Genomic DNA, 25,155 nt, shown 5'->3' on the forward strand with positions numbered 1-25,155 from the left:
TGAACATAGATCATACAAATGTACAGCACGTTACAGGCCCTTCGGCCCACAATGTTGTGCCAACCATGTAACCTATGTTAGAAACTGCCTAGAATTTCCTTACCACATAGACCTCTATTTTTCTAAGCTCCGTGTGCCTATCTACAAGTCTCTTAAACAACCCTATTGTATCCACCTCTACCATTGTCGCTGGCAGCGCATTCCATGCACCACCACTCTCTGTGTGAAAAACTTACCTCTGACATCTCCCTTATAGCTATTTCAAGGCACCTTAAAACCATGCCCCCTCGTGTTAGCCATTTCAGCCCTGGGAAGAAGCCTCTGGCCATCCACACAATCGATGCCTGTCATCAATCCACACGATCACTGCCTCCACCTCTCATTGAATGGCAGAGCAGACTCGATGGGCCAAATAGCCTAATTCTGCTCTTATGTCTTATGGAATAGTCATTAGATTATAAAGTAGTACAATAGTCAGTAGGTCACCTCTATCTGGAAAGAGAAGCAAAGAAAACATTTTGGGTTGATCACATTTCCAGATGGACCTGAATTTTTTTGCTCTGTTTCCCTGTTGAAAGATGCTGCTCAGTTTGCTGATCATTTCCAGCATTTTATGATTTATTGCAGTGATTTATACTTTATATCATTCTCTGTTATCTATGGTACATTCTTCTATGGTAAACCTTTCGTGCTTTTGAAAAATGACACTTGTGTTATGACAGGCAATGTTGAATAGCTAACTCATCCTCTCTGTTGCATAGATCGATTGCTGACTGGCTTCGAGTCCCAGACACTCAGTACTTGTTGGACTTTGTGAAACCAGAATTTCTTTTAATGCGAGTAAGTAAATAAACTGGAACAAATTACGTGAAGTGAATTCTTGTGATAATGCTCTTTGCCTAAACTTAACTGGAGAAATGTTCTCATTTGTTAGAATGAAATCAACATAGACAAGCTTTGTATTTACTAGAAATGTGCAGAGAAAGATTGAACATGGTGTTCAGATAAAGGGCCAAGGACATTATGTACGGAATGGATTTCAAAAAGGTGTATTTAGCTATACCTAAATTGGACAAGATGATAAAGAAAATTAGCTGGGGCAACTGGGGCAAATGGATGTGCTTGGGCTTGTCGGAATTTATTTGGAGCGATTTGTTTTGAAGCAATATGAGTAATGCAGACATAAAAACTTGAGGAATGTGATTTGAAGTTTGTTGCTGGTACCAGATTGTCTGGCATAAAGTGAAGCGTGTGAGGACGAATGCAGAAGAATTTGTAGAATAGATGACTCCATTTACTAAAAAAAAGTACAGAATTATGCATTTCTTAAATGATACTGTAACAGAACTGAGGGAACCGCAAGATACTGGTGCAAGGAGCTGTCTTCTTCTATTAAGTGAACAGGTGGAAAGACAAAGCATACATGATGCTTTTCTTTACAGAATCAGGTTTATTGCCACTGAACTTTGTTGTTTTGTGGCAGCAGTACATTGCAAGGCATAAAAGTTACTATAAGTTACATAAATATATATAATTAATTAGTGCAAAAGGGGAACAGTGAGTTTGTGTTCAAGGATGGTTCAGAAATATGATGACAGAGCGGAGGAAACTGTTCCCAGAATGTTGAGTATGGGTCTTCAGGCTCCTATAACACCTTCCCAGTAGTGGTAATGAGAAGAGGGCATGTCCCGGAGGGTGAAGGTCCTTAATGATGGATGCCCCCTTCTTCAGGCACCTCCTTTGAACATGTCCCCAATGGTGGGGTTGGCTGAATTTGCAGCCTCTTTTAATTCTATGCAATGGAGCCTCCATACCCAGCAATATTGCAACTTGGCAAAGTCTGTAGAAGTTTGCTATAGTCTTTAGTGACAAACTAACCTCTAACTCCTAACGAAATATTGTCACTGGGTGCCATCTTCATCATTATATCAATGTGTTAGTTCCAGGATAGAGCCTCTGAGATGTTGACGCCCGGGAACTTGAAGCTACTCACCTTTCCACCACTGATCCCTCAATTAGGTCTAGTGTGTTTTCTCCTGACTTCCCCTTCCTGAAGTCCAGAACCAATTCCTTGGTCTTGCTGATGCTGAGTGCAAGGTTGTGGTTGCAACACCGCCCAACCAGCTGATCTACCCAGTACGCCTCTTTGTCACCATCTGAGTTTCTGCCGACATGAGTGGTGTCATCAGCCAGAGAAAGGATGGGGTTTAAAACCGTACAATGTACAAGTCAATGTAGGATGAATGAATGAATGCAGATTTGAATTCCATTCCCCCCCCCCCGTAAAAAAAATATTTGAACTGTTCTGACTTCATTCCTGTTCCATCACTCAGATGTCATAGTTTTTGAATTGGACACTAATCCTGGAAGTAAATGTGAAAGCCTCACTGTCTAAAGTACAGTTTCTGTTCACAAATTCATTTATCCATGCCGTCTCATCTATGGAATGTGGTCCAGCACAGGAGCAAGCCCTTCGGATCACGATGTGGTGAGAAACTAGGAATTAAATGCTTAACTAAGCTAATTTCTTCTGTCTACACAGTGTCCGTATCCATCTATTCCCTGCACATTTATGTGTCTGTCTAAAAGTCTCTTGTATGCCTCAGTCGTATTGGCTTCGCCAGCACCCTGGTACCACGTTCCAAACACCCTCCACTTCCAAACATACCTTTGCTCATTGAGGCCAAAAAGTTCTATTTTAACTTCATCAGTCCACAGGACTTGTTTCCAAAATGAATCAGGCTTGTTTAGATGTTCCTTTGCAAACTTCTGACGCTGAATTTTGGCTGCAATGAGCAAAGGTATGTTTAGAGAAAAAAGGGTGCAGAATTTCATGAAAAGAACACCTCTGCAACTGTGAAGCACGGGGGTGGATCGATCATGCTTTGGCTTGTGTTGCAGCCAGTGGCATGGGGAACATTTACTGGTAGAGGGAAGAATGAATTCAATTAAATATCCAGCAAATTCTGGAAGTAAACATCACATTGTCTGTAAAAAAGCCGAAGATGAAAAGAGGATGGCTTCTACAACAGGATAATAGTCATAGTCATACTTTATTAATCCTGGGGGAAATTGATCCTAAACACACCTAAAAATCCACAATGGACTACCTCAAGAGGCGCAAGCGGAAGGTTTTGCCATGGCCCTCACAGTCCCCCGAGCTAAACATCATTGAAAATCTGTGGATAGACCTCAAAAGAGCAGTGCATGCAAGACGGCCCAAGAATTTCACAGAACTAGACGCCTTTTGCAAGGAAGAATGGGCGAAAATCCCCCAAACAAGAATTGAAAGACTCTTAGCTGGTTACAAAAAGCTGTGATACTTGCCAAAGGGGGTGTTACTAAGTACTGCCATGCAGGGTGCTCAAACCTTTGCTTCGGGGCCCTTTTCCTTTTTTGTTATTTTGATACTGTAAAAGATGGAATAAAAAAGTTTTCTTGCTTAAAATATTAAAGAAATGTGTCATCTTTAACTTCATGCCTTTTGGAAATCAGTTCATCTTTTACTCGCTTAGCTATTCACAGTAACAGAAATTTTGACGGGGGGGGTGCCCAAACTTTTGCATGCCACTGTACATATATTGGCTACAGGAGAAATTCAGTAGCTGGGTATCATGTGACGAACTCAACTCCTAACTGAAATTGTTTTTTGTCTGTAATTCATATTGGGAGTGGATTTGCATGTTCCCCGCTTGTTTGAATAAGTGCAGCTCCAACATCACTCAAGATCACAAAGCAGCCTATTGATTCATACCTTATCTACCACACTCAGCATCCATTCCCTCACCAATGGAGCACTGCAGTGCTCTCCCAAGTTCATTCAACAGCACGTCCCAGATCCGCAACTTCTAATGCTAAATGGGACAAAAGACAATAAGCGAATGATAAAGCCGCCATGAGCAAGCTCCCTTTGAAGATGCATGTTATCCTGACAAGGTTCCTCAAAATGTCATTGAGTAGACATGTGGGAAAATAACTTGCTAAGCTGCAGTGAAGGAGATGGAATTGATATGACAAAATGCATCACCACCTGTGGTGAAAATAATTTTGATGTTCTCTAAGAAAGCCTTTCACAGGACCTTTGTTACTGGGACTGAAGGTCTTGAACTATAACAGAGACGAGATAAGCTGGAAAGTTTGCCCTGGAGCGAGGGAAGCTGAGGGGTCACCTTAAAGGTTTATAAAATCATAAAGGGTGTAGGTAGGGTGAATGGTCACAGGTCGGGCGGGGTGTGTTCTAAAACTAGAAGACATGGGTTTAAGGTGAGTTGGGAACAATTTAAAGGGGACCTGAGGGTCAAATTTTTCACGCAAATGGTGGTGGGAATGCAGATTGATCTGCCAGAGGAAGGAGTAGAGGCTGAAACAATTGCAACATTTAAAGGAAATGTTTTCAGTTTCTTTGATTTGGAAATATTTTAAGGGATTGAAAACTGGATAGAGGGTTATGGGTCAACACAAATGGGACTTACTGAGGTAGGCATCTCAGGATGGATGAGTTGGGCTAAAGGACCTGTTTGTGTTCTGTGTAACTCTGTTACTTAATGACACCACATGAGAGATTATAAGCCCCAGTATATATTACATCCTGTGCATTTTATCCATTTACAAAAATGTGACTAATTCTGTTGCTCATCAGGCACGCTGGTCTCTTTGAAATTAGATTTGGTTCTTTGTCCTGCTTCCTCTTTAGCAGTATACCCCACTGCAAACCATGAACAGCATGTATTAAGCCAGCAGCTTCAGCAGTTTTGCACATGAGGTGATACACAGGAGTCTTAACAGGCAAAATTTGACACCAAGAAATTTGAGATTTTTAACCTGGTAGCTTTCAATACCTCCTCGATAGCAAGGAGGAAATGAACAAAATACCACCAGTGGGTCATTATCTATTATTCATGGGAATACAGTAATTATCATTGGATTATATATTAATACCCCATTGTTTGCTAAACACGGCATTGTTCTTGATTCCGTCTTTAGACTCTGGCAAGAGGATTAATTATGTGGGATGAAATAAAGCCAAGTCCAGCATGGATTAATAGCAACGTACCCCCAGTAAGTATTTCCTATCATTTAATCTTTATTTTTATACACTTTCACTTGGTTTATTCCAGAACCTTTGCAGGAAATTTTTATATCTCCTCGAATCTCAGCCATTGTAAGCTCAGTAAAGATTTCCAGTCGAATGTCGCATTTTCTTAAGTGTTCCCATTGTAGCTACTTTAAACACAGGGCACCAGAAATATTAGACATGCAGCTCTGTGTAAGGTATTTTTGTTCTTTTTTGGAAGAGAGAATTTGCATTCAGATCATGTTTCTCACATTGGTTACCCAATGCAGAATTGGCAACCACTGATTTGAATGCAATATATAAGTGACACTCACAGACACCTAAGCAGTATATGAAGGTGTAAGCTACTCACATTGGATTTTGTATTGCTCTGGAAGGTTACAAATGGGAACAAGTCATGATGTTACAACATGTATCTGGTGCTATTCTGTTGACTTCATAACTGATTGATCATGTCACTGTAGTAAATCTTTTCTTAATTATCCCATTTTTGGAATCTGGACTTCACTAGTGAAATTGTACCCTTGGGAAGGTAGTGAGCTGAGCACCTTAAACTGTTACATTTCTTATGGCAAAAGTACTCACACAGGGGTGTTAATGTAGGAGTTCCAGGGTTTAAACTTAGTGATGGCGAAGAACCAGTGGTATTTTTCCAAGTTATAATGATGTGAGACTCAGAGTGAACAAACCTTTAGAGTGTGGAGTTAGTACATTCACCCCGTGATCGTGTGGGGTTTTCTCCCACCAACCTACCAGTTGGTAGGTTGATTGATCATTGTAAATTGTCCCATGATTAATCTAGGGTTAAATTGGTGTTTGCTGGGCGACCTGGCTTGAAGGGCCTATTCTGCGCTGTTTTGCAATAAATAAATAAATAAATAATAAAATAAATCTATCAAGCTGGCTGCTTAATCCTGGATGGTGTTAAGTTTCTTCTAGTGAAGTTAGAGCTGCACCCACCCTGGTATAAAGAGAGTATTCCATCGCACTCCTGACTTGTGCCTTATAAGTGGTGGAAAGGATTTGAGTTGTAGGAAGATGAAGCCTTCTGGCCTATGATAGCCACTATATTTATATAGTTTGTCCATTTGCTTTTCTGGTCAATGGTGGTATTGATGTTGGGAGATGCAATAATTGTGCCGTTGAATATCGGTAGTGGGAATGGGGGGGTTGGTTGGTGATGGTCATTACCTTGCAGCTTGATGACATGTTATTTGCCATAATGTCAAAATATTGTCTAGTTTTATATGAACATACTGCTTCCTGTGGTCAATGTGTTCATTATTTTTGCAGGAGCTATTATGGTGTTAAGTTCCCAGCTGTGATTGTGTTATCTGTAGTGTTCCTCTAGGGGATCATGATTTAGGAAGTCTGTAGACACCTGGGACATGTTATGTACTTGATTAATTGGTGAATAATAACATATACCATTGGGAATGGGAGTTGGGGAGGGTAAGGAGCAAGATAGATCAACAATAACTTCATTAATCGGCCTAAAAACAAGGAGGGATCTGGTCACATCTTTGAGTGGTCTTCATTGAGGAGGAAGAAAGCTGGAGAGAGGTCATGTGAAGCCAATAAAATTCTCATAAAGTATAAGAGTGCAAAGTAGAAATATTTAGCCTGAATTTTGTGGCTATTAATGAATGAACAACACCAAACAATGTTAATCTTGCATACATCCAAATATTTTATGTCGCTTTTACACTGAACCTGAGATTAGAAATCCCATTTCATTGTCCTCCATAGGTGATCTATGCTCTGTGAGAAGGCGGCATCAAACTGCTCTGCTTAGAACTTTGCCTTCTGAAAAGTAGCAAAAGACATAATATTTGATCTGTATACTATATTCAAATCCAAAATTTGATTCCATCAGAATGTTAGGAAATGTTGTTATACTATATATTTAATGCTCTGGTCCGATGTTGAATTTCTCCCCCATCAGCAGAGCAGAATTTTTTTTTTAACTCTTTAAAGTGGCAGACATCAAAAAGCAAAGCAAAGGTAGTGGAAATCAGGAAATCCTGGAAATACTCAGCAGGTCAAGCAGCCTTTGAGAAGAGAGATTAAAAAAAAGAATGAATTTCAAGTAACTGACCTTGCATCAGAATTTATGAAGGATCATTGACTGCAATCAAAGTTCTGTTTCTCTCTCCACAAATGCTATCTGGTCTGCTGAGTATTTCAGGAGGTCTCTGTTTTATTTTGCTGTTGATTACAGAGTCATAGTTACAAAGCTTAGTAAGTGGTCCTTATCGACCAAAATGTCTGTCCAAGATAGTCCCTACATAAATCAGTTTTAAATAATGTATAAAAAGCAAATTCAAAAGGAAAAGGAAGATGGGATTGAAAAAGAAAAGAAACAGGACAAGATTTTTAAAAATATATTATTTGAAGTTTTTGAAATATCCAACAGAAAAATTGGAAAAAAATAAGACCTCTTTTATATTAATTTATACCATCAATGTCAAAGATGGTTTGCCTACAATAATGTGATCAAGCCTGCTTAAAATTCGTGAGAGTAGACAGGATATAACGTGCTCTGTGGGTTATCATTTGGCTGTCCTTTAAGTTGTTCATTGTACTTGTGCTAAGTCTTAAGATAAATTGCAATGGAGCTTCTCGAAGAGCTAAACAACTTAAGTAATATGCTCCCCAAATTCTGTATTTAGTAGTGCTGTGAATTGGTATTCAGTTTACTCTTCAACGGTTGCATGTGTCAGCAACTTCGCCAATAGCTAGGTCACAAAATATGAAATCCCTTGAGCAAGCGATTTCATTGATATTGAATTAAAAGTAAACTGTGCACCTCATCGAAATCAAGAAAGCCTCGGGGAGAATCATGAGAGAGTGAGAGAGATAAATTGACTGAACATTTTATTCTGAAACCTTTCATCTAAAGGAATGAGATGTTCAATTTATTAATATCTGCTTTGCTTGCCTCTCTAACTAGACATTGTCAACATCTGACTCCTCTGTAACAATTGATAATTGCTGTAAGATGAGACTGTTGTTGCTCAGTTCTCTCTGCCTGCAAGTTCGCTTCAGCGTGCGTGAATCATTTATTTTTGCAACTGAAGTACGTTGTCCATCTGAGATGCCTTTGCGGTTTATTTCACAGTGTTGCCCACAAACATCTCAATAGTCATCCAGTAAATGACGATGGACAGTGTGTTCTAATGTGACATTCTAAGCCATGATGATACAAACTGCAACTATGCTTTTGCAATGTGCAGTCGGACCTCCTATTAACTGACTGTTAAAACGTTTTCACTATTAGTTGGAGATGAATTGAGAGAATATTTCTGTTGTTATCTCAGTGAAAACAAACTTGGTAATCTTCCTCATTCACTATTGTTATCTTGGTGTGAATATGCTTCACTCGGCACATTTTTACCAAATTTTGGCATAACAGCAATATTTTAATCGTTGTTTGCAGCTCAACTTGTCTCTGTGGAACTTATGAAGCCAAGTTGTCTCAGAGCATATACCAGTCCTCACTGAGAGGGTTAGTGGTGAAAAGGATGAGCAACTTCAAGATCCTGAGTGTCAGCAGTTCAAAGGGTCTATTCTGGGCCCAACATATCAATGCAGTCATAACAAAAGCATGGCAGCAGCTCTACTTCATTAGATGCTTGAGGGAATTTGGAATGTCACCAAAGATTCTTACAAATTTCTATGGCTATATGGTAGAGGGTGCTCTGACAGCCTGCAGTAGGGCATCCGATGCATTGGATCACAAGATATTGCAGAGGATTATAGATGCAACAGCACTATCACAGATACAATTCTCCCCACCAATGAGGACATCTTCAAGAGGATAGCATCCTTTATTAAAGATCCTTACTATCCTTGCTACTGCCATCGGGGAGGAGGCGCAGTAGCATATAGATCCACGATCAACAATTCAGGAACAGCTTTTTCTCCTCTGCCATCAAATTTCTAAAAAGGTAGAAGGAACAGGAACTTGAAGAGCTGTGCAGAGGTTGGGAATCCAAGCAACACACACAAAATGCTGGAGGAATTCAGCAGGCTAGGCACCATCTATGGAAAAGAATAAACAGTCAACGTTTTGGGCCAAGATCCTTCTTCAGGATCCATGATAACTAATGAAGAATCTCGGCCTGAAACAGTGACTGTTCACTCTTTCCATAGATGCTGTCAGGCCTGCTGAGTTCCTCCAGCATTTTGTGTTTGTTTCTTGGTTGGTATGTTGCCTCCCAGGTTCTAAGATCAGGGACATTTCAAAACGAGTTCATAGCATTCTTAAGGGGGAGGGAGAGCTGCCAGCAAGGAAGAGTAACAAGGTCCCAAAGTGAGTTGAGGGAGTTAGGTGCTGAGTTAAAGGACAGGACCTCCAAGGTGATGATCTCAGGATTGTTACCCATGCCATGTGCTGATGAGGCTAGAAATAGGATGATAATGCAATTTAACATGTGGCTAAGCAGATGGTGCAAGAGTGAGGGTTTCAGATTTTTGGATCGTTGGGCTCTCTTTCAGGGAAGGTAGAATATGCACAAGCAGTACAGTTTACAACTGAACTGGAGGGGAAGCAGTATCCTTGCAGGAAAGTTTCTAGGAGTGAACATGACCAATAACCGGTCCTGGTCCAGCCACGTTGATGTCACTGGAGGAAAGCTCATCAATGCCTCTACTTTCTCAGGAGGCTAAAGAAATTTGGCACGTCCCTATTGATGAACCATAGAAAGCATTCCATCTGGATGTATAATGGCTTGGAATGGCAACTGCCCTGCACGTTGACCACAAGGAACCGCACACAGCTACGGACACAGCTCAGCCCATTACAGAAGCCAGCCTCCCCTCTATGGACCGTCTATACTTCCCACTGCCTCAGTAAAGCAGCCAGTGTAATGAAAGGCCATACCCACCCCGGACTTTATTATTAACATGCACTTCGCTTTCTTTGTAGCTTTTACACTTTATTCTGCAGGCCATTGTTTTACTTTGTTTTACCTGAATGCACTGTGTAATGATTTGATCTGTATGAACAATATTCAAGACAAAATTTTCACTGTATCTTGGTACATGTGGCAATTATAAACCGATACCAAAATCAATTCTAATTCCATTGTTTCCTTCACCCTTGGTTATGATGCTTCCATCAGGCAAACTGTGCTTTCTGCTTTATCACCGCAAAAGGATCATTCCCTGCATCACCTTTGCTCACACCTCGGCTATTGTCAACAATTCCCCCCCTTTTCTTGGCTCTTTCCTGTGCACTGTCTGCCCCATTCCTGTTTCAGTTGTTCTGTTTTTGAATTCAGACACTGTTAACATCTAGCTCAAAGATTAGTTTATCTTCCAACCAGACACATTGCATTCCTGTGGGCACAGGGCTGAGTATAACAATTGCAGATAATGATTCTTCAGTCCCCAATTACATTTTTCCAGATTCAACCTCTGTTTCTTGTCCAAATGATCATCTTCTGCTGCTTTGACCCATCATTCCATTTCTTTTAAAATTTTCTGCTTTCCACGTGATCATGAACTTTCCCTGTTTTTCTCCACCCTCTTCCCTTTCCTTGTGTTGAAACTTCACCCGGTTCTGTGCAAGGTCACTGAAACATTGCTGTTTTTCTCTCTCTCTCTAAATGCTGAATCTGATGCACTGTTTCCAACATTTTCTTCTTTTTCCCCAATTCACAGAGTACTGAATTAACGAATCTTAACTTGAGTGTGGACCTCTGGTTATGATTGATTTGCATTCAAGTTGAAAGGTTTAGACCTGAGGATGAAATGGTTAAAAAAAAATAGCTGTCAAACTATTCGAACTGAGGAGCTGTTTTGAGGCTTGTTCTATGGTTAATTTCCTAGTGATTTGTGTGCTTTTGTGTTTACATGAATAATATAAATATCCCTCCATGGGTGGCAAGTCATGCAGTTCATGTCATCTCTGTAAATCCCCAGGTTCATATTGATGTAGTGCAGATAACTAAATCAAGAATTTGGAATTGTTCCAAATGCAATTAATTTCAGATGTTTGACTGCGTCCTCCTCCAGACCTGCAGCTCTGTGATTCTAATGCCTTGTATTTAGTTACTGTATCCTTGGTGGGTCCATCTTCAACTGCCAAGGACCTAAGCTATCAAATTTGTTCCTTTTCATTCAGATGCTCCTTAAAGCTCATCTCCATGACCACGCTTTCTACCATGAACTGAAAATGTTTGTTTTTATTCAGTTTTTTGAATAGATTGTCACCAACAAGGCCAGCATTCATTGTCACAACTGCCCTTGAGGTGGTGTTGATGAGCCATGTTCTTGAACTACTGCAGTCCTGCTGGTGGTGGTATTCCCATAGTTATAGTACATAGGAAGTTCCAGTATTTGGACCCAATGGCAGTGAGGAACCAGTGATGTATTGCCATGTCAAGAAGGTGTCCAACTTGGGAGGAAACCTAAGCAACACACACAAAATGCTGGAAGAACTCAGCAGGCCAGGCAGAAAAGAGCAAACAGACAACGTTTCAGGCCAATAACGTTTCAATAGGGCTAGGAACCTGCAGGTGTTGACGTTACTGTCCATTTGCTGCCCATAATCTTCTAAGTGGTAAAACTGGCGGATTTTGCTATCAATCCGAGTTACTTACTGCATTTTGTATAATGTACATATTGCTGCCACTCTGTACCAGTTGTGGAAAGAATAAATGTTTAGTACACCCTACCTGTTAATAAACTCAATAAACAAGTTTGAAGCACATTTAACAGGAGAATGTCTTATGGTCCTTCATAGGAGTGTTACAAGACAAACTTTAGTTCTGAGATATCAGGGCAGAATTTGTCAGAGGGTATTAATAGTGAGGGTACATGGTGCTGATAATGACATTGAATGCCAAGAACAGATAATTAGATTTTGTCTTATAGGAGATGGGCATTGGTTGGCACATTATTGGCGAGAATGTTACTCACTACCTATCAGCCCAAGCCTTAGTATTGTCTGGGACTTGCTGCTTGTAGGTTTTGGCTGCTTCTTTTGCTGAGGAGTTAGGAGTAGAGTTGAACATTCTACGCTCATCAGATTACGTGCCCTACTACTCCGTTATTATGAAGGAAGGAGGGTCGTTAATGAAGCAGCTGAGGAAACTACACAGAACTCCTGGAGTGAAATCATGGGCCTGGGTTGATTAACCTTCAACAATCACAGCCACCTTCCTTTGTGTAAAATGCGACTGCAGCCACTTGAATGCTTTCACTCTGATGCCAATTAACTTGAGATTTAAAAGAAGTCCTTAAACCACACTCTGTCAACTTCTGCAAGTGATGTCATGGGATGGCTACACTAAAAGGTTGTGTGTTACTGGTAAATAACTATGGAGTATTCTGAGGTCATGAAGATTGTTACAGAAGCGCAAGCGCTTCACTAGTTTGGATGTGTAAAGAGGAACACCGCATAATTATCAGATGTGATCTCCTTATTGTGTGATTTGAGTCAAGTACTAGATCATGAAATCCCTTTGGAGGAAGGTTTAAATCTCCAAGTTGCTATCTACCTTTGCTGTGATGTTGTTGAGTATCACTTCTTTTGTTTATGGTATAGGACATCCTGGAGAATACTTCACCTTCCCCCTGCCCCACCATTGTTTCTTTCTGGTGATCCTACTGATGAATTAAAAATACTGGGATAATTTATGTTGTGAAATGTTGTCTTCAGAGCAGAACCAGTTTCTTGTCTCTCTCTCAACTGCACCTGTACAGAATTAAATTCATCTTGCTGAATTCTGTGCATTGTCTGAGTAGATTACAAGGGGACTTGGCAAGATAGACGTTCAAAATGGAACTGACAAGTGGAGGGACAGTTTCTGAATACCGACCCATTTATTGAAGATGGTAACGAGAAATTCTTCTTCATGAGGTCACGAATCTTTGGAATTTCTAAACCAAGATAACTGCAGAGGTTGAAGGAATTAAATATATTAAAACAGTTGATAGAAAATATTTTAGTTAATATTAGAATCTTGGGCAAACAGGCAATAAAGTAGATTTAGGACAAAGATTATATAAGCCTTAACAGTGGATGGTGGATCAGGCTCAAGATAGCTTGTTCTTCTTACTGCTTTTGTCCATCCTGTTTAAGATACATTTCTTTGGTTTGATACTTACATTTTCTTCTGAGGTTTATCTATCAAGTAGTGCTTACTTGGCATCACATTTAATGTACTTTAAATAAAGCATGAACATCCAGCGATACCTCTTAAATATTTTGTCCTTTTAACTTTTCTAAGTCACTTTTGGTCTTTATCCCTTTTCTCAAGTACTTAATTTCTCTCTGCATTTTTCTTTCTTTCACTTTACACTACTTTTTCCTGTGCATTCTCTCATTTTCTCCCCATTTCCCTGCTGTAAGAGCAATAGGTGCAGTAGTAAGAATGGCTGCTTGAATCAGATCGGCCATTCAATGAAGTCATGCTTAGTATGGTCTTCACCTTTTCTGTCCATTCCCTTGATTCTTGTCATTCAGAAGCAACCTAAACCAACCCACTGTGAGAAAGATTATTATAACAGCTACTGGCCGTCCCCATTTATGGAGTCAGAGTCATTGTCATGGAGTTTTACAGCATGGAACCAGGCCCTTTGTTCCAACTCATCAATGCTGACCAAGATGTCTCAGCAAGTCTCATTTGCCTGTGTTTGGCCCGTTTCCCTCTAGACCTTTTCTATCCATGTACCTGTCCAAGCAGGCATGCAGGAGTGAGATAGATCAGTTGGTTCAGTGGTGTCGCAACAATCTTCCATCAGCAAAATCAAGGAATTAATTGTGGTCTATAGGAAGGGGAAGTTTTGAGAACACGCATCAGAGAGGTCAGTGGGTTAGAAAGGGTGAGCATCTTCAAGTTCCTGAGCATCAACATCTCGGAGGATCTTTCCTGGACCGAACAGATTGATGTAGTCATGAAGAAAGCACGCCAGCAGCTCTACTTCTTTAAGAGCTTGAGAAGAATCAGTATGTCTCCAAAGACTTAGAAATGTTTATGGATGTATGATGGAAGGCATGCTGGCTAGTTGCATCACAGCTTGGTCTGGAAGGTCCAATGCATAGGAGCACAAGAAACTGCAAAGGATTGCAGACTGCTTCTCAGACACAACCCTCCCCACCATCAAGGTCATCTTCAAGAGGTGGTGCTTCAAGAAGGTAGCATCCATTACTAAGGACCCTCACCATCCAGGGCATGCCTCTTCCCCTCCGCCATCATATTTCTGAACAGTTCATGAACTACCTTATTATTCTTTATTTGCCACTATTTATTTAATTTTGTATATTGTACTGCTGCCACAAAGTGACAAATTTCACATTAGGTAAATCAGTGCTGATAATTATGATTCTTATTCTAATTGTGCCCACACTTGCAGCTTCCTCTGTTTGCTGGCAGCTGTTTTTCTTTTGCTGAGAGATTTACTTCCTCAATCTGAAGTTTTTTCCCCTTTTAGTACTTTTCATTCTTCTCTTGTCCCTCTTGCTCCCTCACTACCCTTTTCTCTCTCTCTCTACTTTCCCATCATATTCTATTCCCCCATTTTCACCCCTCTCTTTTCTGTCCTACTTTCCTACCCTCGCTCTGTCCACCCCTCCCTTCGTCTCATGCTCCATCCCTCTCCCTTCTAGAAAGTGGCCATTCTTTGTGTGCAGCTCCAATGGGAATCACCAAATATTCCTGTTTTGGGCTCCCACAGCTGAAACCCACAGTCGGCCCTGTAAGCAACATTTGTTTTAAGACGTTTAACATAATCTATCAATCCTCAAAATTGGTGGACTGCAGACTCAGATCATGAGTGCAGTTCCCCTTTAAGAAAAGGGAAATGCAAAAAGTGTGCTGGGCTGCAAGTAAGATTGAAATGCAGGGCTGTTAGACCCCCACTCCCTTCTATCCTGCTGGCGAATGTATAGTGTCTGGAAAATAAAATTGAAGACATCTGAGCAAGATTTGAGTACCAGAGGGGCATCAGACTACTGTGTGCTTTGTTTCACAGAAACATGGCTCACCGCCTCCATTTTGTACACAGCACTGCAGCCCGAGGGCCTCATCATCCACCGCGTGGACAGAACAGCTGAGTATCTTTAAGGCAGAGGAGGCGGAGTATGCTTCATGCTTAATTCATCATGGTTCACAGATCTGGCAGTTCTCTCTTCGTCCTTCTCATCTGACCCTCAACATCCAGTGGTCAAGTGAGATCCATTTTATCTGCCAAGTTTTGTTTTTTTTAAATAGATGAGTTGCTAGCTTGGCGTTCAACCCAGCACGGATGGAAAGCATGCAAGGAGCCGGCTGGGCCCGATGCAGGAATCACTCGTCTTGAAGTCCAGTGCTGGTACCACTACACCACTGGCTGGCTGGATATAAATGTACTTTGATAATAAATTTAAACTTTTAGAGACTTGTGATGTTCAGTTAGAATGGGCAGAATTCCAAAGACTTTCTTCAAAATCTGATTTTATTAAATACCTGTTTTTTCAGCATTGATTCAATCCCAGAATATACTGCTGTTCAGAAAAGTACTATTTTGCATATCAAAATGTAAATTCCTAGCCAGATGATTGTGCAGACAGCAGAATGGGTCTTCCTAATTCAATGACTGTGCTAAATTGAAATTTTGTTGTGGGATGACAGTGCTTTATTTGTGTCTCGAATTAATTCTTCATTGTGGTGCCTTTAATTTGTTTGTAGATTGTGAGGCAGAACAATACATCGTTAAACACAGTAGATGGGCAAACACCAGAAGATGTTGACTTACAAACCATGCGGTAAGCTTACCTTTAGGTGTTTTTCCTTATTTTCCTTAGGTGTATTTCCTTATTGGCCAATGTTGACATTTATTATCCACCTCTAATCACTCCTGAACCAAACTAAGAGTCAACCTCACTGGCGGTATCTGGAATCACATATAGGCCAGACCATTGTAAGGGTGGTAAATTTCATTCCCTGAAGACATCAGTAAACCAGAGAGCTTTTAATGGCATTCTGATAGCTTCATGCTCTTGGTCATTAATTTATTTACCTGTATTTATTTTATTATTTGCATTTAAATATCCTATGTGTGTGGAAAATTTTAGGCTGAAGCCATGGTCCAGCCCATTGGATTCCATTTTAGTAATTAAACTTGTACTGAACATGTAACATTTCAAGTGTCAGTCTGCTGTGGTTTACTAGCTATCATTCTTGTGTCAGAATCATTGAACACTTTACCATTTCTGCAATATTGACGGAGTGCTACGTGTTCAAAGGTCATGTCTTTGGATGTCCAAAGGAAGGCCCATCTACTCTTCAGAGACCTGCTTGGAACTATTTTGCAATCAGTTCATATCACTAAAGTAGTCCCATGGCCCATATCCCTTTTTGCCTTTCCTGTCCACTGCTTGTAACTGTCCAAGTAGCTTTTACATGTTGTTAATTGTACCTGCCTCCACCACTTCCTCAAGGAGTCATTCTGGATGAAAAAACTGCTCAGATTCCTGTTAAATATCACCCCCTCACCTTAACTTCTAGTTCTTGATTCACCAACACTCATAAAAGGACTGTATGCATTCACCCTCATGGTTTTATACATCATAAGAACATAAGAAATAGGAGCAGGAGTCGGCCATCTGGCCCATCGAGCCTGCTCCGCCATTCAGTAAGATCATGGCTGATCTGGCCATGGACTCATCTCCACCTACCTGCCTTTTCCCCATAACCCTTAATTCCCCTACTATGCAAAAATCTATCCAACCTTGTCTTAAATATATTTACTGAGGTAGCCTCCACTGCTTTATTGAGTAGAGAATTCCACAGATTCATCACTCTCTGGGAAAAGCAGTTCCTCTTCTTCTCCATCCTAAATCTACTTCCCCGAATCCTGAGGCTATGTCCCCTAGTTCTAGTCTCACCGACCAGTGGAAACAACTTTCCTGCCTCTATCTTATCTATCCCCTTCATAATTTTATATGTTTCTATAAGATCTCCTCTCATCCTTCTGAATTCCAGTGAATACAGTCCCAGGCGACTCAACCTCTCTTCATAGTCTAACCACTTCACCTCTGGAATCAACCTGGTGAACCTCCTCTGCACCACCTCCGAAGCCAGTATTCCAAATGCAGCGTTACGAACATCTTGTAGAATAGCAATCCAACATCCTATCTCTGATACTCAATGTTCTAACTGATGAAGGCCAGCTGCCAAAAGCCTCCTTCATTACCCTTTCTCCCTGTGACACTATCTTCGGGGAACCGTGCACTTGTGCTCCTAAGTGCCACTGTTCTGTAACATTTCCCTGCAAAGTTATTCACTGTGGAATTCCTACCCTCATTTGTCTTCCTTGCACAAGCTTGCACTTAACTGAATTAAACTCTATATACCATTCCTTAGCCTATTTATCCAGCTTTATCAAGATCCCTTTGTAAATCTTGATAACCATCTTCAGTGTCAGCTGAATATTTTTAGTACACCTGTAAGTAGATCACTGAAAGATTGTTGGGACGTAGTTAAGTTCCGTCTCTTGAGGTGGTTCAGCAGGGGCGGATGGAGCTGAGCTTTTGGTCAGATTACTTGGAGGAGGGAGTTTCTGATATGATTAAACTACGTCAGTCTGACCTGAATGTATCGGAAAATGGTTTACAGTTGTGGAAGTCAAGGTGTAAAAAACAGAGTAGAGAAATGTCAACTGGCATTGTGAGCTGACTACAAGATGAAAGATTTTGTTTTGAAGAAGGCACTGCAAATTTGATATGTTAAATCCAAAGCCCACATTATTTTCAGTTTCGGGCATAAGTGTGGATCAAAGTATTTATTACTATTATTCACACCATGAAGTGCAACAGCATAAAGGTTAATGAGCCGTACAGCACATGTACAGGCCATTCAGCCCACAATGTCTGTGCTGAACACGTTGCTGAATTAAGCTAGTTCCCCTCCATATTCCACTATTCCCTGCATATTATAGTTATTGATCTGAAGACATCAGTTTGAAGCTCAGTACAGCAATGAGTAAATTGAATACAAGTAATGATATAGAGGTATAAAGCCTATCTTGGTCATGTGTTTAACTGTAAAAATTTACCATCCCTATTTTTATGTGATTCCGGCTATAGCAGCATTATTAACTCAGAACTGCCACTGTGAAATACTCTGTCAAGCCACCAGATCTGTGGGACAGTTGAGAATATAGGCACTAACTCCTTACTTTGCAACAATATGAACAGATCTTGAATGTATCTTAAAAATATTTACAATTTGTACATCTTGTAAGCAAGCTGTGATGAAAACCACGATTAAATCTCTTCTTTGTGGAATTCTTTTTAAGCTTGGAAAGATGCAAACAGAATTGTAAGCAAATATCAACTGACTAGTGGTGTGCCACAGGGATCAGTGCTGGGTCCATTGTTATTTGTCATCTATATCAATGATCTGGATGATAATGTGGTAAATTGGATCAGCAAATTTGCTGATGATACAAAGATTGGGAGGTGTAGTAGACAGTGAGGAAGGTTTTCAGAGCCTGCAGTGGGACTTGGACCAACTGGAAAAATGGGCTGAAAAATGGCAGATGGAGTTTAATACAGACAAGTGTGAGGTATTGCACGTTGGAAGGACAAACCAAGGTAGAACATACAGGGTTAATGGTAAGGCACTGAGGAGTGCAGTGGAACAGAGGGATCTGGGAATACAGATACAAAATTCCCTAAAATTGGTGTCACAGGTAGATAGGGTCGTAAAGAGAGCTTTTGGTACATTGGCCTTTATTAATCAAAGTATTGGGTATAAGAGCTGGAATGTTATGATGAGGTTGTATAAGGCATTGGTAAGGCCGAATCTGGAGTATTGTGTTCAGTTTTGGTCACCAAATTACAGGAAGGATATAAATAAGGTTGAAAGAGTGCAGAGAAAGTTTACAAGGATGTTGCCGGGACTTGAGAAACTCAGTTACAGAGAAAGGTTGAATAGGTTAGGACTTTATTCCCTGGAGCGTAGAAGGATGAGGGGAGATTTGATAGAGGTATATAAAATTATGATGGGTATAGACAGAGTGAATGCAAGCAGGCTTTTTCCACGGAGGCAAGGGGAAAAAACCAGAGGACATGGGTTAAGGGTGAAGGGGGAAAAGTTTAAAGGGAACATTGGGGGGGGCTCCTTCACACAGTGAGTGGTGGGAGTATGGAATGAGCTGCCAGACGAGGTGGTAAATGCGGGTTCTTTTTTAACATTTAAGAATAAATTGGACAGATACATGGATGGGAGGTGTATGGAGGGATATGGTCCGTGTGCAGGTCAGTGGGACTAGGCAGAAAATAAATCGGCACAGCCAAGAAGGGCCAAAAGGCCTGTTTCTGTGCTGTAGTTTCTATGGTATGGTTATACTCTGTATAGAGCTCTTGGAGATTTACAAATGACCTAATCTATGGAGATTTGTCTTCATACAAACTCTCTCATATGTTTTAAAAGTTCTTTTAAAGCTAAATAATACAATTTTCATGGCATTCTGGATACAGTATATATTCCATTAGTTTAGTTGTGGGAATTGGTAGGGTGATTGTTCAACAATAAAATGATAGAATTGTATTATATTGTTGGATTTGGAGTAGGTGAGAGGAGGGAAGCTGGAAGCCAGGAGCAGATGGGCAGTGATTTGCCACCACTGCCGGCCCACCAACTGGAGAGTGTCGTGGTTAAGGGCCGAAACACTCGGTGAAGGTTGGGAACCACCTGATGACATCTGCTCCTGGCTGTCGGCTATGGTTACCTTATAAGGTATCTGGAGGATGCACCCTAACAGGTGTATGTAACAAGAGCGATCTGTTATGGGTTTCTACAGGAAGCGGACATTCCTGACTGAGGAAAATCTCTTTACAGACTGCTCTCAGGAACTGAACCCTTATGTTACCTGGGGACTGCCTGTACACGGTTTATTAATTTTAAGTTTGTGAAGATATCTAAACAAAAATTTAAAGTGCCCATTGACTCATCCTCATCCATAATAATTATCTGTGCTTTTGCAAAAACATGTTTAATCTGGATATCCTCCATCATATTCTCCTGAGGTGAGTTTTTTTCCCTCTCCGAGGTTACATACAATATGAATGTGTGAATGTAAGGCACAATGCTGCACCTTAAGTAGGGTTAAGCAGGAAACACATGGCTTAAAGTTGCATCTTCCCAGATTCAGAAGGAAGACACTTCATGTACCCACTCGGGCACTGATTTTCCACTCTCTCACCCATTCCTTTCCGTCACCTTATGTAGTGGGGATAATTGAACAGTCGAGCCTACCTTCATACATTGTCTGCCAGGTTAAACCAGATGGTTGGAGCCTTTCCTTGCAGCCTCTAACCATTGGAGATTACAACATGCAGTGTATCACATTCTGTGAATACACCAAACATAACAGGTGTTGGGATTCACATCTTCTGACACAGAAGGAAGCTATTTGATCCACTGAGCCTATACCAGGTATTAGGGCAATCCCATTCCCCCTCCCCCTTTATTTCCCTGTAGTAACAACTCTCATTTCTACCTACTACCACTCCACTGATTCTCCCACCAGCCACCTACACAAAAGGCAATTTACATGGCCAAACTGAACGTGTCTTTGGCGTGTGAGAGGAAAGAAGAGTTCCTGGTGAAACCCAAATGTTCACAGGGAAAACCTGCAAACTCCACACTCCACAGAATCAAGCCCATTGTGGCTGTGGCTGAGAGGCAGCTGCTGTACCGGCGGCACCACTGTGGGAAGAGCTGCAAGTTGCTCCAGAATAGAGGGGAGTAAAATTCTTTCCTTCGAGCAAGCCAGCAAGATGTTTCAGAACTGTTCTTAGCACCGCAGAGCACCCTGCCAAAAGTAAGTTCACTCTAACAAACTATGCAGTCAACTCTTGATTATCCAGTAACTGACTTATCAGTTTGCGGGTTAACTGTGCTCCCTTGGCTGACTGACATATCTACATATCAGTCACAGCATCCGCCCACTGACCTGAAGCAAATTTGAAAACAGTCACCCAAAAGTCACCCTCCATCTCGTGTAAAATCCCTCCTCCTCTCACCTGGCCAGATGCTGTAGCCTGTCTGTTGTACTGGGGCAAATTTCAGATCTTTACTTTATCTCTATTAAGGATGATGAACACTCCCTCCCATCATTTGCAACGTAAAGTCGGCTAACTGTATGTGATTAAATGGTCGTATTCCTTTCAATAACTGTTTGCACACTATTCTCATTCTTGTTTGCAGCCAAGCCCACATCAACATTATTGCTGGTGCCTGTATGGCAATGGGCCTACGATTTGCCGGATCTTCAAACACAGCGGCTTTCAATTGTTTGGTGGGTTATACTATGTTGTTAAAAGCTTTTCAATAAAAAAGGGGAAGAATTAATCTTGAGCCTTTGTCACTTTGCAGTTGTTGACTGATGATTTCAAGTAGCTTATTTAAAATGTCTGTAATATTAACTGTTTTGTTTGTTATCTAGTACAAATATGTGAAAATGTTTCTGGAGTCTGTCTCTTCACCCATGGCAGCACTGGTAAGTCCTCTCTCCTTCCACCCAAACACACACACCTAAGACTTGATAAATGTATTGTTTTAGGCTTAAGATTGTGATAGTATTTTCACTTAATCAGGGAAGTACAGGTTCATTATCTTGCCTGGGTTGAGATGTTCCCTCCAGGTTTATACTGCGTGGATACTATAGAGAGAGTGCAGAGGAGATTTACAAGGATGTTGCCTGGATTGGAGGGCGTACCTTATGAGAATAGATTGAATGTACTTGGCCTTTTCTCCTTGGAGCGACGGAGGATGAGAGGTGACCTGATAGAGGTGTATAAGATGATGAGGGGCATTGATCGTGTGGATAGCCAGAGGCTTTTCCCCAGGGCTGAAATGGCTAACACGAGGGGGCATAGTTTTAAGGTGCTTGGAAATAGGTACCGAGGGGATGTCGGGGTAAGTTTTTCACACAGAGTGGTGGGTGCGTGGAATGTACTGCAGGCTGCAGTGGTGGAAGTGGATACAATAGGGTCTTTTAAGAGCCTCTTAGATAGATACATAGAGCTTAGAAAAGGGCAGTGAGCTGGGGAAATTCTAGGCAGTCAAGAGTAGGTTACATGGTCGTCACAACATTGTGGGCCAAAGGGCCTGTAATGTGCTGTAAATTTCTATGTTCTATGTTTATGCCAATTAAATTCAGCGACCATTTCACAGAAGATTTTTTAAAAACCATTTTAACTATTAATTCTCAGTTTAAAAGGCAACCGTAAATTGCTCTTTCGTGGTCAAATCAATCAGTGGACACATGAGAGAAACTAAGTTGCAAGACTTCATGGAAATGAGGACGGGGGAATAGGGTGAATGGGATTGCTCTGCTGGGATTGGCCCAATGGATCCTGTGTTTGACCTATAAACCAGGCTGCACCTGAACTCAGTCCCAGAGGTGACAAGGTGCAGTTCTTTCTTTGGAATGCTTCAGTCTGAAGACTTGAAAGCATGAACCACATTAAGTACGTGTCCTCTGGGGAATGACCCTGCTGTTAGTGGAAACAGTTTCTCCTTATTTACTTTATCAACAGCTGCTGTGGTTTTATTACACTATTAAACCTTGCCTTGGTTTTTTTTCTGCTAAAGGCCATCAGATGAGAATGATTCTGGTTAACCCAGAACTATGAAACCAATTCCCGGAATAAGGTTAATCATGTTGATAGATCCTGAAGAGTTTGTTTACTATGAGGGCTGCAAATCTTCAGAAATCTTTAATACGATTAATGCTCGCTTGCCAGTATACATTGAAGAGTGGAGTCTGATGGATTTACTTTCAATTCAATTCAATTCAAAACAAGTTTAATTGTAGTTCAGCTATTCATGAATACAGCCAAACAAGATAGCATTACTTACTGGGTGAAGATGTGAAGACACATTACCAACAGCCATACACAAGAACACATCCACGGAATAAAAAAGTCGTGACAACAACACCCCCCCCCCCACCCAACCATGACATCACAGCTTGTTGCCCAGTCCTCACATGTACAAGTCAACAAACCCATGTAGAATATCAGTAAAGTACGGCGCAGGATGTGCATGTATATCGTCAGAGGGTGATGAATCTGTCGAATTCATTGACACAGATGACTGTGGTGGCCAAGATATTGAATATCGTTAAAGTGGAGGTTGATAGGTTGTTGATTAGTAAGGGTGTCAAAGGTTTCAAGGAGAAGGCAGGAGAATGGAGTTGAGAGGGAAAGTAAATCAGCAATGATCGAACAGTGGAGCACACTCGAGGGCCAAAATGGTTGAATTCGGCTCCTATGTCTTTTGGTGAGTTTGATGGCCCAATGCAGTGCAGAAGCAGTCATTGGCAAATTGTCGTTGCTATCCTGATCTTTCAGTCATCTGGTTCAGGGATTCCTTAACGAGTTGTCTTCCCTACCACCCTGTTCCTGAAGAATACTTCAGAATGGAAATAAGTAACTTACAGAAATTACAGCCCTAATTGTGGGATTCCGTGATTGGCAGATGTGAGGGAGAGTGGGGTTACCTGGTTCGGAAGAAGGAAGTGAAGAGTATGAAATCATTAAAATGGAAGAGCTCGATGTTGCAGCACAGATTGAATGTTTTGCACAAAATAAACATTTTAGTCAGATGTACAAAATAATTAAGAATATAAGTATAATGTTGGCCTTTTGCAACGGGAATGATTTATTAAAGAAGGAAGGTAATGCTACATTTGAACAGGGTGTGAGTGAGAGAACTTCTGGAATGCTGCACTGTTTTGTTCTTCATTAAGAGCAATGTACCTTGCAAGGGAGGTAGTTCAGGGACAGTTCATAAGGTTATTTCCCAGGATAAACAAGTTTTAGCAGGTTGAGCCTACAACCGGAATTTACTAAAATTAGAAGTAATTTTACTAAAACATAGAAGATTCAGGGAATCTGACAGGATGGGAGAATCTGAAAATGAGGTCAAAGTTTCAGAATAAAGTGACATTCACTTGAGACGAATTTGTGTTCAAGTGGTTGTGAATCCTCAGACTCGACACCCCTTGGACCCAAGAAAGAATTGTGGAGGCTGCGTTACTGAGTATGTTCAACAATGTTAGAATGTAAGGGGATCAAGCATGGCGGGGAACAGGCGGCAAGTTTGTGCCTTTGCTCTTTGTGTGGTTTTTTTTCAGGGACTTCAGTTTCCTCCCACACTTGGTGATGGGTCACTTTACTCCTGCAAGTGGCAAAAAGAACCGTAAAGGGAAGTTGGCGCAAGAAAAACTAAGTTGAAGAGCTACAGGGATAAAGGGGAAATGGAACGGGGTTGGTTTACTCAACTAGGAACCAATGGGTTTTCTGTGTAATAAGTAAAAGAGCCTAGATCAGATTATCTACTATCCCATTCAATAACAGAGGAGGCTCAAGATAACGTAAGGCCTAGTTCTACTTCCGTATATAAATAGCAGAAGTTGAGATGAATGGTGGTGGAAGAGGAAACAAGCTGATAGGCTTTTCAAGCAGTATCCCTTACATTTTACAGGCTGGTCACCACAACCTAGAAACCTGTCTGAGTGTGGTTCTGCTGTCCCTGGCCTTGGTGATGGCAGGCACCGGGAACCTGAAAGTCCTCCAGCTGTGTCGATTTATGCACAAAAGAACAGGAGGAGAAATGAATTACGGTTTCCACATGGCCACGCATATGGCCCTGGGCCTCCTCTTCTTAGGAGGGGGAAGGTAAACTTGAATTGTTTTTACTTGCAGTGCACAGCACATCACCCGGGTTATGTTCAGTGGGAGGCCTTTTGTTATGGGGAGTTTATAGTCTTCCTGTTTCAGTCCCGGATAAGGAGGGTGGTTGAAAGGGAAGTTCAATTTGGAGTTGTAGAGCTAAGTTCAAAACAAAATACTGCAAATCTATCATTAAAACAGAAACTAATGGTAAGCATTCAGCAGGTCAGAGAGAAACAAAAGTTAATTGCTTTTTTAAAAGAGTCAAGAAGCTCCCACAGTGACACACCTAACAAACTTCCCAATCCCAGAAGAGTATTTCCTGCAGCTCTAGCTCAAGCATTTTCCCATTGGCCACAGTAGCCATCCAATTCCCAAATGTGAAGCTAAGATTACCAAT

At 41.1% G+C, this 25,155-nt stretch overlaps 1 protein-coding gene across 3 annotated transcripts in view; it reads left to right on the plus strand.

Annotated features, from left to right (window-relative positions):
* Positions 1–25,155, plus strand: part of anapc1 (anaphase promoting complex subunit 1) — a 243,904-nt gene that overhangs the window by 175,947 nt on the left and 42,802 nt on the right. For all 3 annotated transcript variants that reach the window (XM_063040702.1, XM_063040703.1, XM_063040704.1), the window contains 6 exons: positions 762–840; positions 4,984–5,058; positions 15,754–15,830; positions 21,283–21,373; positions 21,521–21,574; positions 24,568–24,761. In XM_063040702.1, the coding sequence (XP_062896772.1) occupies positions 762–840; positions 4,984–5,058; positions 15,754–15,830; positions 21,283–21,373; positions 21,521–21,574; positions 24,568–24,761 (570 nt within the window). The remainder of the gene's footprint in view (positions 1–761; positions 841–4,983; positions 5,059–15,753; positions 15,831–21,282; positions 21,374–21,520; positions 21,575–24,567; positions 24,762–25,155) is intronic.

The sequence above is a fragment of the Mobula hypostoma genome, chromosome 2 (assembly GCF_963921235.1).
Source record: "Mobula hypostoma chromosome 2, sMobHyp1.1, whole genome shotgun sequence".
In the NCBI taxonomy this organism is placed as follows: Eukaryota; Metazoa; Chordata; class Chondrichthyes; order Myliobatiformes; family Myliobatidae; genus Mobula; species Mobula hypostoma.